Source organism: Myotis myotis, unplaced genomic scaffold (genome assembly GCF_014108235.1).
Source record: "Myotis myotis isolate mMyoMyo1 unplaced genomic scaffold, mMyoMyo1.p scaffold_m19_p_5, whole genome shotgun sequence".
In the NCBI taxonomy this organism is placed as follows: domain Eukaryota; kingdom Metazoa; phylum Chordata; class Mammalia; order Chiroptera; family Vespertilionidae; genus Myotis; species Myotis myotis.
Window position 1 is genome coordinate 25,100,135 of NW_023416357.1, and position 15,711 is coordinate 25,115,845.

Genomic DNA, 15,711 nt, shown 5'->3' on the forward strand with positions numbered 1-15,711 from the left:
CAGGAAACTGCTGAAGTTTGAATTAGGCTTATTTCCATGGCACAGTTTCCGGGGCCTGTTCCAACTCGCTACCTGGCTCGGTGCTGCATTTTCATCCCAGCAGTTTGCGTTTCTCAAGGAAGTAAACAGCCCATGTGATCTGCGTAGCAAAGCAAATGCGGTTCTTCAGCCTCGTGCGCCAGTGGTCTTCCAAGTGGGGTGAGCACCCTGGGGACGGATGGCCATTTCCACGTGGGGGGAGCTCGCTGGCCCCTTGGAGTGTGGGAGGAAAGTGCTAGCGCTTAATAGAGATGTGCATCTCCTCTGAGATTGTTTTGTGCTTAATCGTGCATGTGTGCATTAGTGCGGTAATCCTGGGCTAAATTGATGACCCTGTGTGGGGAGTGCCTCCGGCCTCACAGCGAGGAGCGTTGTGAAATCCCCTGAGTGAGCAGTCAGCTTGTTAGTGTCGTTCAGGTTTGAAAAATTCCTGCAAATTTCAGTGAAAATAAAACATGGGCTGCTGGAGCATGTAAAAATCTCTTTGCCCTCCAATTAATTTATTTTATGCAAATAATACCGTAGAAGTCTCGAAGGGACCTCTCCCTTCAGGGAAGTTACTTCCTGTCCATTACAGGATGCCTTTCAGCACTGCCCCCTGTTACAAATGCTCCTTCTATATCACCCCGCCGAGTTGAGTTTATCTGTGTGTGTTGTTTTTTTTTTGTGGGGGGGGGGGAGTTCAAATCTCTAGTTCTCACATAGGAATGTAAAGTAGGATATATTGACTTCAAGGAAAGTGGCAGTTCAGAAATGAAACTGAAATAAAAATGTCTTCTGCCGTAGACAAAATGATGGCAGTTACACAGGGAAAGCAGTAGATGTGACTCATTTATGCACTTCTATCTGAGGTAATAGAGCTAATTCGTTCATGAGCTTCGCTCAGTCTTTAAGAGAACAGGAATCGTTGAGATGTATGTGTCTCTTGAGACTTGAAATAGAGATGGCGCTGATACACAGTCAGAGTCTTACTCTCGTAGGAGAAACAGGATCTCCCCACTTAGTTTCCATTCCAGTTACTGTGCTGGTTTTTATAAGGCAGATGACAGTGCATGGAGTCACCTCTGATGGTGCATAGGTCAGGTAGACTAATAGGCAATGAGTGCTCAAAACAAAACAACACACACCTCATCTGAAGACTTCGTGAGCAGTGGAAGGTGTGGAGTTTTTTGGTATCTTTCTCTTTTTCACCACACCTTACCCAACACGGTAGTCTGCAGCTGAGAAGTAAAAACAAAGCAAAATGCAAGATGAGAGAAGGTGCCCTGTGGAATCCAGGACAGAAATTTCTCAAAGAAATAGAGCTGCTTAAAATGAATAGAATTCTCCCCACCCAAGCGTTTGCTTGCCTAGGTCTTCGTTTGCTGTTTGTTTGCTTGGTTTTCCTTGCTCAGCTTTTTACATAAGTGACTGACTTAGCTCAGTGAATGACATTTGCAGAAAAGGTAAACCATGCCTCTCCCTTCTGGCTCTTGCTTGGATTTCTTCACTTGAAATGACTTTCCCTCCACTCCTGACTGGGACTCGGAAGCCCCTCATTCCTCAAAGAGACTTTCCTAATTGCCCAGCCTTCTGTCGTCTCGACCTTCTCTGATTGCCAGTCTCATTTGTCATCCGTCCCATTTTAGCACTTAAAAATCAGAAAGACACCTCCTAATTTATATAAATGGGTAAGGTAGCTAGATTTTTCAAAATGTGCTGGTAACACTGTTGTTTCAAATTTATTTTCCCTAGAAACAAATATGTTCATGAATATTTGGGAAATTATCTTGTAAGCTAGTGGTGGCAAGTAGGTGGCCTGCATCTCACACACACACACACCACCACGACCACCCACCCCTTCAGCTACCAGAGCAAACATTTCTAATTCTTCCTAACATTCTTCCCACTAATACCAGATACACCCTCAGAAGTTGATAAGCTGGCATTCAGGTACCCACAACCAGGCTCAGTATGAATCAACACAGAACTCAGCAAGCTTGACTTTGCCACCATGTGAGCCAGGTGCTTTGGGAGATACAAAGACACAATACAGTCTTCCTCTCTTGTAATAATGTGTTATATTCAATAATGAATTACATTTCTTTCTGTATTTTTTGTATTCCCCTGTTCTGTGCAATAAATTCTTAGGAGCCATATGCTATATAGCAGCGGTCGCCAACTGGTGGTCCGTGAGGTTCGAAAGGTTGGCCACCGCTGCTATCTAGAACCTAAAGGAGGGTTATCTTATTCCTTCCAGGGATCAGGGAGGGTGCAGTGGATGGGGTGTTTGACTATTCCATGGGGTTTCCACAAGAACGCCCACTAAAATGGGTAACATTCTAGAGCAGAAAAATAACATGTACAGTGGTCAACCAGTAGAAAAATTTAAAGCCTGTTCAAAAGTAAACAAATAGTCTATCAAGTGCAAATGTTTAGCCCATGCTTTTAGTTCCAGACTAAGGAATTCTGACATATTTTACAGGTACTGTGACTCACTGATGGCTTTACATTGAGTGACAGAGCTTTTGAGGGCCCCAGTTTTTGTTTTAAGGTCCCTGAAGTGGTGAGCTAGACGGAGACTACACTGGAGGTGGAGAGGTGGGTTTGGAAGCCTTTAGCCCAAAAGCAGCCAGAGCCTGGACAGAGGGAGAGGGGCCATGCAGATGGGCAGGTGGGAAGCAGCATTGTGACTGGTCAGTGGAGGAAGGGAGCATGGCCCACTGCCAGTGGGCGTGCTGGGCCTTGGGCTTGCCACTTGGTGAGCCAAGGGCTCTGTGGTGGTAGAGAAGGAGGAAATTACTTTCCTCCTCACTTTTTTTTAAATTCAGAAGGCGGGGCTGATCTTAAGCAATATTTACCTTTGAACCCTCCAGCCTCCAGTTATCTGCTCCTCCTCACTTGCTGGCTGCCCTCTTCACAGGTTGCCTGGACCCTAGTCCTCATACTGTTCTAAACTCCTGCTGTGGTAGCCACAGCCTCTCCATCCCCTAAGGTTCTGGGTTCCCAAGCAGCCTCTTCTTCTCCAAGTCATTTTCTCCCCCGACCCCCCTGTACCATCACCAACAAAAAGACCGCAACACAAACAAAATCCTTCCCATTTCTCTCAGTCCCTCTATTTGTGAGTACATCAATCTGATTAAAGCAAGGACACTTAGCAAAATCTGTGAATTTTAAAAAGAGAATCCTTGTCTTTTCAAATGAGTTTCTTATGGGTACCTTTTTAAAATGAAATTGAAAGTATAATTCTCAAAGCCTGGATGGCAAAGCTGTTTTTAGAGGAAATACCTCGGTAGACCAGTAAGCGTCCCTCCGGTTGCAGCTTCCTTGAAGATGTCTGTAATTGTCAGTGCCTTCCCTTCAGCGTGTTCAATTATGGCTCCTAAAAACTCTCCCGTTTGTTTGCAGTGACCTTAGATAGGGATGGGTGGGTAGATGAGGGTATGAGCCATTCCTGTAAATGAGAGGTTGGCAATTGAAAGCTCAGATTGTAAACAGTTCAGGCTCTCCTGGCCGAACAGCGTCTGTGAACTCCCTGATGTGGGACCTTGTGCAAAAGCAGCCACAGGCAATAAGTAAACTAATGGCCATGACTGTGTGCTAATAAAACTTTACACAAACAGGTATTGGGCCAGATTTGGCTCCCGGGCAGCCCTTTGCCAATCTCTGCTGTCTATGATCATGTGTGAGCCTGGGACAGCCTCTTATTACTGCTGTCCATGTGGCCTCCACAGGCTCATCTCAGCTTCCCAGCATTTGCTTCACCAACTAGAGGCCTTTAGAAATATCGCTCAGCAAATCGGCATGAACCCAACACCACTCCTGGAAAAGGCAGAATTCAGAGTGCAGCTCGAGTTGGTCTGGAAAAGGCAGCAGAGGGCCTTAGGGAAGACTGCCTGGTACTTCAACAGCCGCCCAAAATTTAACTGGTGTCTGCAACAGGACCAGTTACTCTTCATCTGAAACCTGCCTACGTGGTGTGCCCCATTAAAACAATCCCTTTCTGTTACACTAAGCCCCGTAATCATGTAAAACTTCCTCTGAAACATTTGTAGAAGAAAAACCCCCGGGAGAACCTGGCGTGTGTCTACCGTTGCTGCTGAATTGGAGTTGACTCCGCTGCTGTAGTCCGCCACCTCTGACATCCACCCCTTATTTTCTTTCCTGCCATTCCTTCTGTTTACTTCTTCGGTCTCTTTTACATACCTTTTCGATAGCCTTCCTCCCTCAACTTTTTGTATATCTTGAGATGTATACACACACACACACACACCCCACAAAATTTTATCACTGGAATTTCGGGAAAGGCATATCCTAGTCCTGCTCCCAGAGCTGTGTGCACTGAGAGCCAGCAGCCAGCTCCTGCTGCGTGACCAGGGGTCTGCCTGTAGCAGCCAGCCCACAAACCCAGAGAATGCCAGCCCCACAGTGTTCTTACCCACTAACTCATGGGAACATGGCAAGCGTGAGATTCCAGCTTCGTAGAGTCTGTATTAGCTTCGATTTGAAATCAGTACCAAGAAGGGACAGATTCTCCTTCTTGCCATCTGCCTCTCCTATAGTTTTTGAAGAACGGAGAGTCACTTGAGGACACTGACCTCTCCTTGGGAAGGTGACACATGCAGATCCATCACAGGAGGGGATAACAGCACCAATGACTGACCACATGCCTAGTTCTTACAGGTTATTTATTTGCCTGGACTTCCTAAGGGACCAAGAGAGCTATTTGATTTGCATGAATAAAAATCATCCAAATCACCCACAAAGTGGGCTCAAATTGTTTGGGGATGATACGTGGGAGGAATCTGGAAATGGGCTCAGCTAGAACAAGGACAATATTATTTCATTGGCCAAGCCACAGTCCCAGAGCCTCAGTGGACATCAGCACCGCTCCACCCAGCTGCCTCTGAGGCTCTGCATGTACCGAGCATGCTGGTGCTTGGCGAGTTTGACTGTTCGGTTTTACTGTTTTCCTCTTCAGTCCTGAACTCTCTCTGTTGGAAAACATCACGCCTAGGGTCACAGTAGATTTGTGTTTTAATTTCTGCAGCCTGCCCGCGGGCTTCTTGCTACTTGGGGGCCGATTTATGGTTGTTCTCATTCCCTTTTTCTGAATAGTTATTTATTCCCAGACTCGGCCTCTGGTTCTCCTTTGACCATTCAAACATCTGCCCCAGGGACTTGGAAAACGAGCTTCCTTTGGCAGCCTGCAAACAACCCTGGTGTGGCCGAAGCATGAAAGGGAAACCACCAGGCTCCACTGTCCCGAGGATACTGACCAGGGAAGGAGCCAACACGGCTTCCTAGGGATTTGGAGCCTGGATGTCTTCTGTCACATCTGCAGATTATTTTTTTTTCAAGTGTTAGAAGTCATAAAAACTGGGTGCAACCAGTCCTCCTCCTGTTTTCCTTGGGATCAGATGTGCTTGTGCAATGGAAATGGTTGGAGATAAAAGCCACGCTTTGCATGGTTTGTTTGCAAGGCTTCAAGAGTTAGCTGAGAAAGACAGATGACGCCCCAGAGTTCGACAATGTGTTAGTCACGGTGTGTTCACGGAGACCTCATCAGCGCTTTGGACAGCGGTTACAGCACATTTCTAAGTACCAGACTCTCAGTGTGGACCAAAGGGCCTCTCTCGTAGTAGATGATGATGTTTGCTCCCCACCCCCAAAGCCTAAAACTTGCCAGAAGCTAAAGCTCAATTTCTGTGCTGTTTCTCGTCCACAATTATTTCCAGCCACATTGTCCAGTGCAGCTTTTCAGAGGTTCTGCACTGAGATAAAAATGTCAACGTAAAGACACTCGGGTCGTTAAAATGCCAACCAAGTCAAATCCCCTTGCAAATTATAACCCAGAGACGTTAAAATCTAAGGTAATTAACATCCAAGCTTAAATTCCCTTGACCTTTTGAGTTAAAAACCAAAGCACTTCATGGCCTCCTTCAATCTCTCCTATTTCTTATTTTGCTCCATCTTAACTAAGGATATATATTTTTTAATTTTATTAAGTACTAGAGGCCCGGTGCATGAATTCGTGCACAGATGGGGTACAGCTAGCCCCGCCTGGGGGCCGGAGGGGAAGGAGGGGCCATGGGAGGTTGGCCGGCCGACCTGCCCCCTGCAGTGCATGTCATAGCGACCAGTCGCTTAGGGTTTTATATATATAGATTGGTTTTGGGTATACAGCTTAGTGGTTAGACAATCATATACTTTAGTGCTCCCCTTGATATTTCTAGTGCCCCAACTGGCACCACACATAGTATCAATATTATTGACTATATTCCCTACGCTTTGCTTTCTTCCCCGTGACTATTTGGTAGCTATTAGTGTGTGCTTCTTAGTCCCTTTACCTCTTTCACCGAGGGCCCTAACCCTTTCCCCCTCTGGCAACCATCAGTCTCTCTGTGTATCTATGAGTCTCTTTCAGTTTTGTTGTTTATTTATTTCTTTAGTTTCCACATGTCAGTGAAATCATATGGTGCAGTATGTATCTTTCTCTGGCTGATGTATTAACCAAGGAGATTCTTGATGTTGGGTGCTGGGGAGAGGTAGTGGTTTTCAGCATTTGTAGCCTGGGCCATTTGCCCCTGGAACAAATATGGCTCTTTCAGCTCCAAGAAAGTTGAATTTGTAAACAGCAGGTCTCTTGTGTGCTTTATTGTTTAGTGAAATGGAAATGGACAAAGAGTAAATAGACTCACAATGGTATCAAAACATTGGCCTCACACCCTTGACATTTAGAAAAATGAGACAATCCCCAGCCCCTGGACAGTGGTCCCAGGCAAAATTCTGTTCCCAGGAACTTACTGAATTTTGCCAAAGGCCATGTCAAAAATTGTAAAATGTCTAAAATTTTTCCGCAGATGAATGGATGCTGGCAGGAGACATGAGACTCCTGGGTCAGAGACAAATGGCATTGTTATGGCACAGCCGTTTTTTGCTTTCTCCAATCCCAGCCTAAGATTCCATCCAGTTTAGAGCTTCATGTTTACATAATCTCCTCCTTGTCTCCTCCCCCTCCACCCACATACACACAAGTCCTTTGGGAGTGATGCCGAGGGGCTCAGGTAGGTGGACGCACAGTGGACTTGCTTCACAGCTGAGTGACCCTGAGCATAGGCAACCTGAATCTTCTATGATGGGCTGGGAGCAAACCTGATTGCTCTTTGCTCCAGAGCGGGGCATTATCTTTGTCCTCCTGGACAGTATACAAATCTACGGCTTTCTCCTGAGACATTGTCACTCTACAGACATCTGGGAAATGATAGACAACCCACAGTACAAAGAGCCTGTGCTTCTGTTCACAAGACACAGGAATGGGAGAGAGCCTGGAGAGATGTCTCCCCACAGGCTGCAGCAGACACTCAGTAATGTCAAACAAAGGAGGGTCGGTGACGACAATATTCTTCTCTCAAAGATGCCACTCGGTCTATAGCAGTTGTTTGGAGTCTGTGACTATGAGTTTAAACTCAGCTTGCAGGAATCTTCCCCATCTGGGTGGAGGAATCAACCTAGTTCTATTTACTGTGCTTTTCGTTTATATTCAAGAGCTTCTTCTTCTTCTTCTTCTTTTAATATGTTTTTATTGATTTCAGAGAGAGAGGGAGAGATAGAAACATCAATGATGAGAGAGGATCATTGATCGGCTGCCCCCTGCACGCCCTCTTCTAGGGATCTAGCCCACAACCCAGGCATGTACCCTGACCACACATAGAACTGTGACCTCCTGGTTCATGGGTCGATGCTCAACCACTGAGCCACACTGGCTGAGCTCAAGAGCTTCTTGCTTTGCACTCACACTTTGAGACAAAAGTATGGGGCACCGTGGTGTGCCGCATTGGTTGTGGATGGTGTCCTGGAGAGAGCTTCCACATTCTCAGAAGCAGGCATTTTCCGTCCTGGGCCACATTTTCCATGTCCACTGCCTGTGGACATAGAAGGGCTTAGGTCGGAGGAAGCCGATCTCTCGCCCCTGTTTATTCAGCTCGAGAAACACCCTCTGTGGATTCATGAACAGACCCGTTGTTGGTGACTCTGAGGCGTGCTTCTGGAATGAGCTAGTGAAGACGAATGCCTCTGGCACCCCTCCTCGGCAAGTCGCCCTTCCGTGGGTTTTGAATGTTCCAGGGGTCAAGCCGCGTTGCTTTCTGCTACATATTTTTGGGCAGGAATTGGAAATGCCCCTAGTGTTTCACACCTGTCTCCTTTTGGGAAGACTCACTTCAAGTTCCTGTTTAACCTGCTGCTTGGATGGACCCCTTTTTTCTCTCCTCGCCTTGCTGGCTGAGCCTGTGTGCCTTTTTTACTTCTGCTATTCCTTTACTTTCTGACGTAGATATGTTTTTCTAAAAACTATTCGAGACTCTGTCATGTGGAGCCCATCGTTGTGAAAGAGATGAATCGATGAGTCCCCTGTTTACTAAAGTATCCATTGTTCAATTGTATCTCCACCACCACTACCTCTGACTTGGTTAATTCCACTCAGGAAATAGCCTGCCACCAGACCAACATCAAGTTCTGGCCTATTATTGTCCCTCCTCGTTCCCATTTCTCAGGCCACTTCCATCAGGGCAACAAAAACAACTATGTCCTTTTAAAATTTACCCAGGGCCCTAGCCGGTTTGTCTCAGTGGATAGAGCGTCAGCCTGCAGACTGAAGGGTCCTGGGTTTGATTCTGGTCGAGGGCACATGTCCGGGTTCCAGGCTCGATCCCCCAGGAGAGGGGGTACAGGAGGCAGCTGATCAATGATTCTCATCATTGACGTTTCTGTCTCTCTCTCTCCCTTCCTCTCTGAAATCAGTTAAAAAATATATACATATGTATTTACCCAGGAATTTTTTATTTTATTGTTTTCCTCTTTCTGGTCTTCCTCTCCTTTAAGTCTGATCCCTCTGGGTGTAGTTGTCCCAAATCCTCTTACTCGGACTCTTTATCTGCAGTTTATAAATCGCATCTCTCATTGTTTTCCAGGCCTGAGACCCCTGGGGGAAGTTCTGCATTCTGTTCTCTGTGGTTTTACCTCTCTTCCTCGGCTGGATTTCCTTAGGTCCCAGTCACGCTCTCTAACTAAGGACTGGCTAAGTATCTCCCCACTTTTGTAATGCTCACTTTAAGAACAGTTAGGCACATCTCCCTTTTCCTTACACATTGTTCTACCCTGGACTTCACAATCTCACCTTCCCTTTGTATATGTCCAGTCTGTCATCTAAGATCTCATCTTCTTAAGGAAATAGCTCTGTTCCTGTAGCAAATCATCAAATATTTGTTCTCTCTTGCACTGCTTCTATTCTGCTTGTAAGACCAGAGCATGTCCTCAAATTCTCTGCGGTGTCCTGGCAACCCGGATTTCTGAAAGCTGAGTTCTCTAAGCACATGCCTTTGAAACTGTCTTCTTCCTAGTATAATTCTTTATGCCTTCAAATAGGTATACATCATGTATATTCTTCAGCATAATTATGTGGACATTTTTACTCTCTAAGTCATGTAATAGAATTTGTATAGTGTGGTTATATAAGCGAATAGTATTTTTTAGTATAGTTATTTTTTAATATATTTTTATTGATTTCAGAGAGGAAGGGAAAAGGGAGAGAGAGAGATAGAAACATCAGTGATGAAAAATAATCATTGATCAGCTGCCCCCTGCATGCCCCCTACTGGGGATCGAGCCCACATCCCAGTCATGTGCCCTGCCCAGGAATCAACTGTGACCTCCTAGTTCATAGGTTGATGCTCTACCACTGAGCCACGCCCCCCAGTCTAGTTGTTATTTATGACTCTTGGAATATATTAAAGCTATTTATTTTTTTAAATAAATAAAGCTGTCTCCTTACCTGTTAGGTTTTAAATAACTTTATGGAGTTTTTTTCTTCAACTTCAATCCAAGAAGCTGGCTTTGTGTGTGTGTGTGTGTTTTTTGTTCCCCATTTCTTTTGCTTTATTTGTTAATTAAATCTGTTACCTGCTATAGGTATGAAGTTGAAATGTATATGGTGTCTAGAGCTATAATCATAGTCTATGCAATTACTAAATCCAGAGGCACCCTAAGACCTGGTAGGGAAAAAGCTTAAGGTTTTTGGTTTGGGGTTTTGTTTTTGTTTGTTTACTTTAAATTTGTTTTTATTAATTTTGGAGAGAGAGAAACATCCATGTGAGAGAGGACCATCTATTGGCTACCTCCTGCAGAATCCCTACTGGGGATCGAGCCAGCAACCTGTGCATGTCCCCTGACCAGGAATCAAACTGGTGACCTTGGGTGCATGGGATGATGTTCAACCAATTAAGCCACCAAGCCAGGGCTATTTTTGTTTTTTTTAACTAAAGCTTCACTATACCCCCGTTATACACATTAGGTACTCACTCTCCTAGTACTCTCACATGCATTCTTATTTAATCTTCATAGTAAGCCTATAAGATAATTACAAGGTAATTTTAACCATTTAGAAATAAGTACTTTTGTTCCTATTTTATGAGGTACATGTGAATTTCATTAGACTGCATACACTTCATGTGTCTACTTCATACAGAGAGTGAGACAGAGGCTTCCACACTTGCTGGTTAAATACCTATATTCTGAATAGACGACAACTCTCCTTCATATTTTGGTTGGTGGGCTACTTTGGTGCAGCTGGGACCCTCATTCCCCCATTTTCCATCTCTGGGTAAGCTCAGGGGAGGGCAAGGAGGACTGGGGAGGTTCCAGCTCAGTCCTGCATGGACTAGGGCAGTGGTGAGTTACAGTGGCCCAGGTCCTGTCCCATATCCATAAGCCTGAGCTTTTATTAACTCTCTAGGTGACTCTGATGAACACCAAGGCTTGTCTAGGTCATCCCGACCCTGGGAATCTCCCTCAAAATCAGTTAAAACTGATTTGCTTTCAGCTGTTTCTTATACAACCGGCCTTACCTTCATTCCCAATTGCAGAGAACCTCTGTCAGCAAATGTGTTGTGTGTGCAAACCGAGTTGCTTTAGGGTCTTCCTCAATTCCAATTTAGGATTCAGCTTTCTCAGCGTGGATCCATTTCCACACATTTGTCTGCTTACTGACTTCTAGAATGTTGTTGCTGTTGTCGTCTACTCCCTTTGTCCTTGTGGGGATTATGTCTTTCATTTTAAAAATCTCTTCCCTATCATTTTAGTATGGTTTCAAGATGGAAATCTGCTTATCTTTAATCGGAAGCCTATGTCATTTAATTCTTTTGTTTGTTTCTTTCTTTTTTGTCATTTAATTCTTAAATCAAGCTTCATTTTTCAGATGAGAGGACACTGAAGTTCACAAATGTTGACATTAATGTTCCTGAATTGCTAATAAATGATTTGTGCCCAGGCAAGTGGATTCTTAACCCCTCTGCCCTACCACCTCACAATAAAACCAGGAGCTACACATTCTTATTCATTGAGAGAAAATCTCATAGGTTACAGGTGTGGGAACAGAGACGCTCTAATTGGAAATTGGCGAGTTCTATCCAAGTCCATTAGTATAATGGCTTTGTTGTATGACACGTGAATTAGAAATTGCTGATGAATAATAGATTGTATTAACTGTTTCTCTGAGCCAAAGGCCTTCCAGGAGAACTTTTTGCACATTTCATTTTAGAACAACTAAAATGGCATCATTTTCAGAAGAGTTTGATTTGTTCTGTGCTTCACAAAACAAAAACAAAACAAAAAAAACAGGAAAGGGGGGACTTTCTTAGAGTGTGGACCTTGTCAGACAGTAGTCCTAAGACTAAAGAGAGGCATGTTGTGATCAAAATTGCACTTCGTGTGTTGCTGCTCCCTACAGTAACCTGGAACTAATGTATCTAAGCAGCCTACTTCCTGTTTTTTGAGTTACCAGCCACCTAAAATCATGCCAGGCCAGTTTTCAGTTACAGAAGGACATGCTTTCATTGAAATCCAGAGCCCTATGCCAACACTTTGAGAGGGGTCTGAAATGAGATTTCACCCCTGCCTGGAGCTCTCCAGTGTATCTTTTGCAACGCTTTCCGCAGAGCTTTGCAAGATCTCTGGTCCACTCTTAATTGGTTTGAGCTACCGGCTTTCCATAGTAATATGACATACAATCTTTACCAGGAGATTTCTTTGGTATAATAAATCTTACTGGTATTACATAGATCATAGAAACCAAGTCTCATTTCATTCTCTGATGCATTTGAGGACTAAAAAAGAAAGTAAAAGATTGTTCTTTAAGGCTGTGATTCTTCTAAACCACCTCCCTGAAAATCAAGAAGCGTTCACGGCGTTTGTGTTTGCATCACACAGACTCAGATTGGACACAGTGCCTGTGTGCACCATTCATTTTGGACTGACTTTATGCACACACAGTCTGTGCTAGATCCTGGACCTACCTTATACACAAAAGGGTCTCAGCTATATACAAGGGTCCCAGTTTTATTTCCTCATCTGTCAAATGGAGATGTTATTTACTTTGGGACACATGTTTGCTGCAAAAATTAAGTGGGGGAAAATAGAGCTGAGTGGAATTATACAGTGTGGTTCAGTATTGATCATCCCAAGTTATTAATGTAAAAGCATTTTAGGATGGAGGGGAAGAACATCCTGGTAATACATGATGCTGGAAATCAGTAGACTGAATACAAAGTCACAGCCTTCACCTTTGGTGAGCTGGGAAACCGTGGGCAGGCCTCTTTTCTTCTTGGTTCTTCCTGTGGGTGCTGGTGTTACCTTCAGACCTTCTGATGTATGACAACCGGGGCTGTGCTGGGGGGGAAACAGAGGGGAGAATGGATGGCGGGAACTTCCTAAGTCCAGAAACCGTAGACTGGATGAGAAGCTCCCTCAACATGAGCTTCTCAAACAGGCTTTCTGATGGGTTGGGCCCTGGCCACTGTATCACAAATGCCCACCTACCGGGCACCAGAGGAGGTAATGACTTGCAAATCTAAGAAGCACCTTTCTCTGTAGACTGATCGCAGGGTCAGGTGGTGGAACCAGCAAGAACCAGGAACTTAACTCCACCTCCCGTAATTGCTGTTTACAGTCTGGTGACAGGTTCTTTCCATAACATGTTTAAACCAGGCTTCTCCCAGGTTGTTTCTATTTGCATGTCTCCTTCTGTGCCCCAGGTCTCTGGCATGTCTCCAAGATGTTTGTGTGTGTGTGTGTGTGTGCACAATGTATGAATTAATGTCACAGTTTGGGGCTGGGAAAGGCATCTCTCTAGAGAATCTCTAAAATCATCTTCAGGATCCTATTCTTGCCTTTACTTCATAATTTAAACCTGGAGACCTGCCAATCCCTGACATTGTAATAGGAACTCACCAAATTTATCTTGGTTTTATATATTAGGAATAATTTCTTTTCCCAAAGCCCCTCCCTCAGTTTGCCTGCATCGCCTCATTTCTCAGACCTTTTTAATCTCTGTTTCTCATCCAGAAAGATACTTGAACTTGAGGGCGAAGAGGAAATCTTCCAAATTGTGTGTATTACATACATTATCTATATAAACAATTCCCTCTTAAAAGGTCGTTTACCTGGGAAATTACTCTCAGTGCTTAGTTATACATCTTTATATACAGAATTTTAGACACAATGTATAATGTTTATTACCCATTAAAATTCAGAGGTTTTTTACATTATAATTACATGACGTTCCAATGACTGCTAAGTGTTAAAGGATGTCTGCTGTCATTTTAAAATGCACACATGTTCCTTCACGTGAATCTTACCTGTTTTAATTGATATGACTTTATTTCCTCCAGGACCTCAAAGAAAAATAAAATTTCAAATGGGAAGGCTCCCTGCTTGATGTATCTCATGAGTTTTGTTCATGTAAATTTATCCCCCAAATATTTTAGCAACTCTCAGTGCATAAGTCTCCTCTCTAATAAACAGAGTTTGTGTGGGTTTTTTTGTTTTGTTTTTAAGCATGATTGTCTTTTCTCAGGAGGAGGACCCACTGGCCCTTGGGATCCTCCTTCCTGCATCACTCTGAGGTCCAGAGTGTAGACATGCACCTCACCGATGTGTGGGCTGACCTTGTGTGGGCACCTCCATAGCCCGGGCAATGCTGGCTTCCGGGAGGTAATCAGTCCTCAGGAGTGTAGCACATGGGACATCCGGTTGACCTGAGGGGTGTGATTATTTGGCTGCCACAAAATCAAGATTTTGCTGTATTTTAAGAACCTTAGAATTAAGCTTCAATTTCTGGTGGTTTAATATTTGGTGCGACTCGCACTGTAGGAAGAAGCACTAGCCCACAAGTCAAGAGACCTGGGCTCTGGTTGTGGCTTTGTACCGACATGGGTGATCTTGTCCAGCAAGTTTTCTCAAGAAATGAAAAGACCCCCTAGAGGCCTGCAGACTGTGAACCCTCCCTGGTTCTGTGCTGTGCCGTGAGGTGCCTGCAGAGGAAGAACTGGCCAGCGTGATTCCAGGCTATCAGCAGACTGTGCTTTGATCCTAATTTCTCACGTGATACCTAGATTGCTGCTCCTTGAGCCTTGAGATAAGGTCTCAGAAGGGATTGCGCCAACCTCCCACATCAGCTCTGTGCTCTGCATTTCAGATCCCTGGGGCAGGTGATTCGTGTGGCTCTGAGGATTCCAAGGGAAACCTGGAAAGTCCCAAGCAGGGCAACAGTAAAATGAAGCTCAAAAGTCGTCTTTCGGGTAAGTGAAGCTCTTTATCTGATACCATCTTTCTGAAAATGAACTTCTAGCCTCAGGAATGGGACTATATATAACCATTAGCAGGATGACTCCTTTTTTTCCTTAAAAATCTCAACATTGGCCCTAGCCTGTTTGGCTCAGTGGATAGAGCCTCGACCTGCGGACTGAAAGGTCCCAGGTTTGATTCCGTTGGGAGCACATGCCTGGATTGCAGGCTCGGTCCAACGTGCAGGAGGCAGCCAATCAATGATTCCCTCTCATCATTGATGTTTCTGTCTCTCTCTTCCTCTCCCTTCCTCTCTGAAATCAATAAAAATGTATTTTTTAAAACTCTCAAAATTGTTTTACCTTTTTCTGTGTTTAAATTTATTGATTTGAGAGAGGAAGGGTGAGGGAGGGAGGGGGAGAGAGAGAGAGAGAAACACTGATTTTTTTGTTCCACTTATTTATGCATTTGGTTGATTCATGTATGTGCCCTGACTGGGGATCAGACTCCCAACCTTGGCACATCAGGATGACACTAACCAATTGAGCTACCCTGCCAGAGCCAAAATTGTGTTTTCATATATATACACACACACACACACACACACACACAAAACATAATTTTTATTGATTTCAGAGAGGAAGAGTGGAGGGAGAGAGAGATAGAACCATCAATGGTGAGAGAGAATTATTGATCGTCTGCCTCCTGCACGCCTCCTACTGGGAATCAAGCCCGCAACCCGGGCATGTGCCCTGACTGGAATCAAACCCGGGACCCTTCAGTCCACAGGCCGACGCTCTATCCACTGAGCCAAACCAGCTAGGGCTTGTTTTTCCTTTAGATACTTCATGTCCAGGCATAAAACTGCATTCAGCCTGGCTTCCCATGTGCATATTTTTGGGTCATAATAAAGTGAATGTCAACATCTCTGTTTGTCTCTGCTTAGATTTAAATTTCCTGTGTGTTTGGTTCATTTACTTCCATAGGACTTCAGGTGACCCTTTTGCTGTGGAATATTCCTGATGGCTATTTTTCAGCAAGCACACCTCTCTCCCAAGCCCTTGTTCCACCAGA

At 44.5% G+C, this 15,711-nt stretch overlaps 1 protein-coding gene across 14 annotated transcripts in view; it reads left to right on the forward strand.

Annotated features, from left to right (window-relative positions):
* Positions 1-15,711, forward strand: part of PDZD2 (PDZ domain containing 2) — a 319,250-nt gene that overhangs the window by 262,974 nt on the left and 40,565 nt on the right. For 13 of the 14 annotated variants that reach the window (XR_004967532.1, XR_004967531.1, XM_036309067.1 and 10 more), the window contains one exon: positions 14,549-14,651. The exons of the other annotated variant lie outside the window; for it this stretch is intronic. Coding sequence is in view for 11 of the 13 variants with exons in the window: in XM_036309067.1 (XP_036164960.1) it covers positions 14,549-14,651 (103 nt within the window). In the remaining 2 variants the exon portion in view is untranslated. The remainder of the gene's footprint in view (positions 1-14,548; positions 14,652-15,711) is intronic. 14 annotated transcript variants of the gene reach the window in all.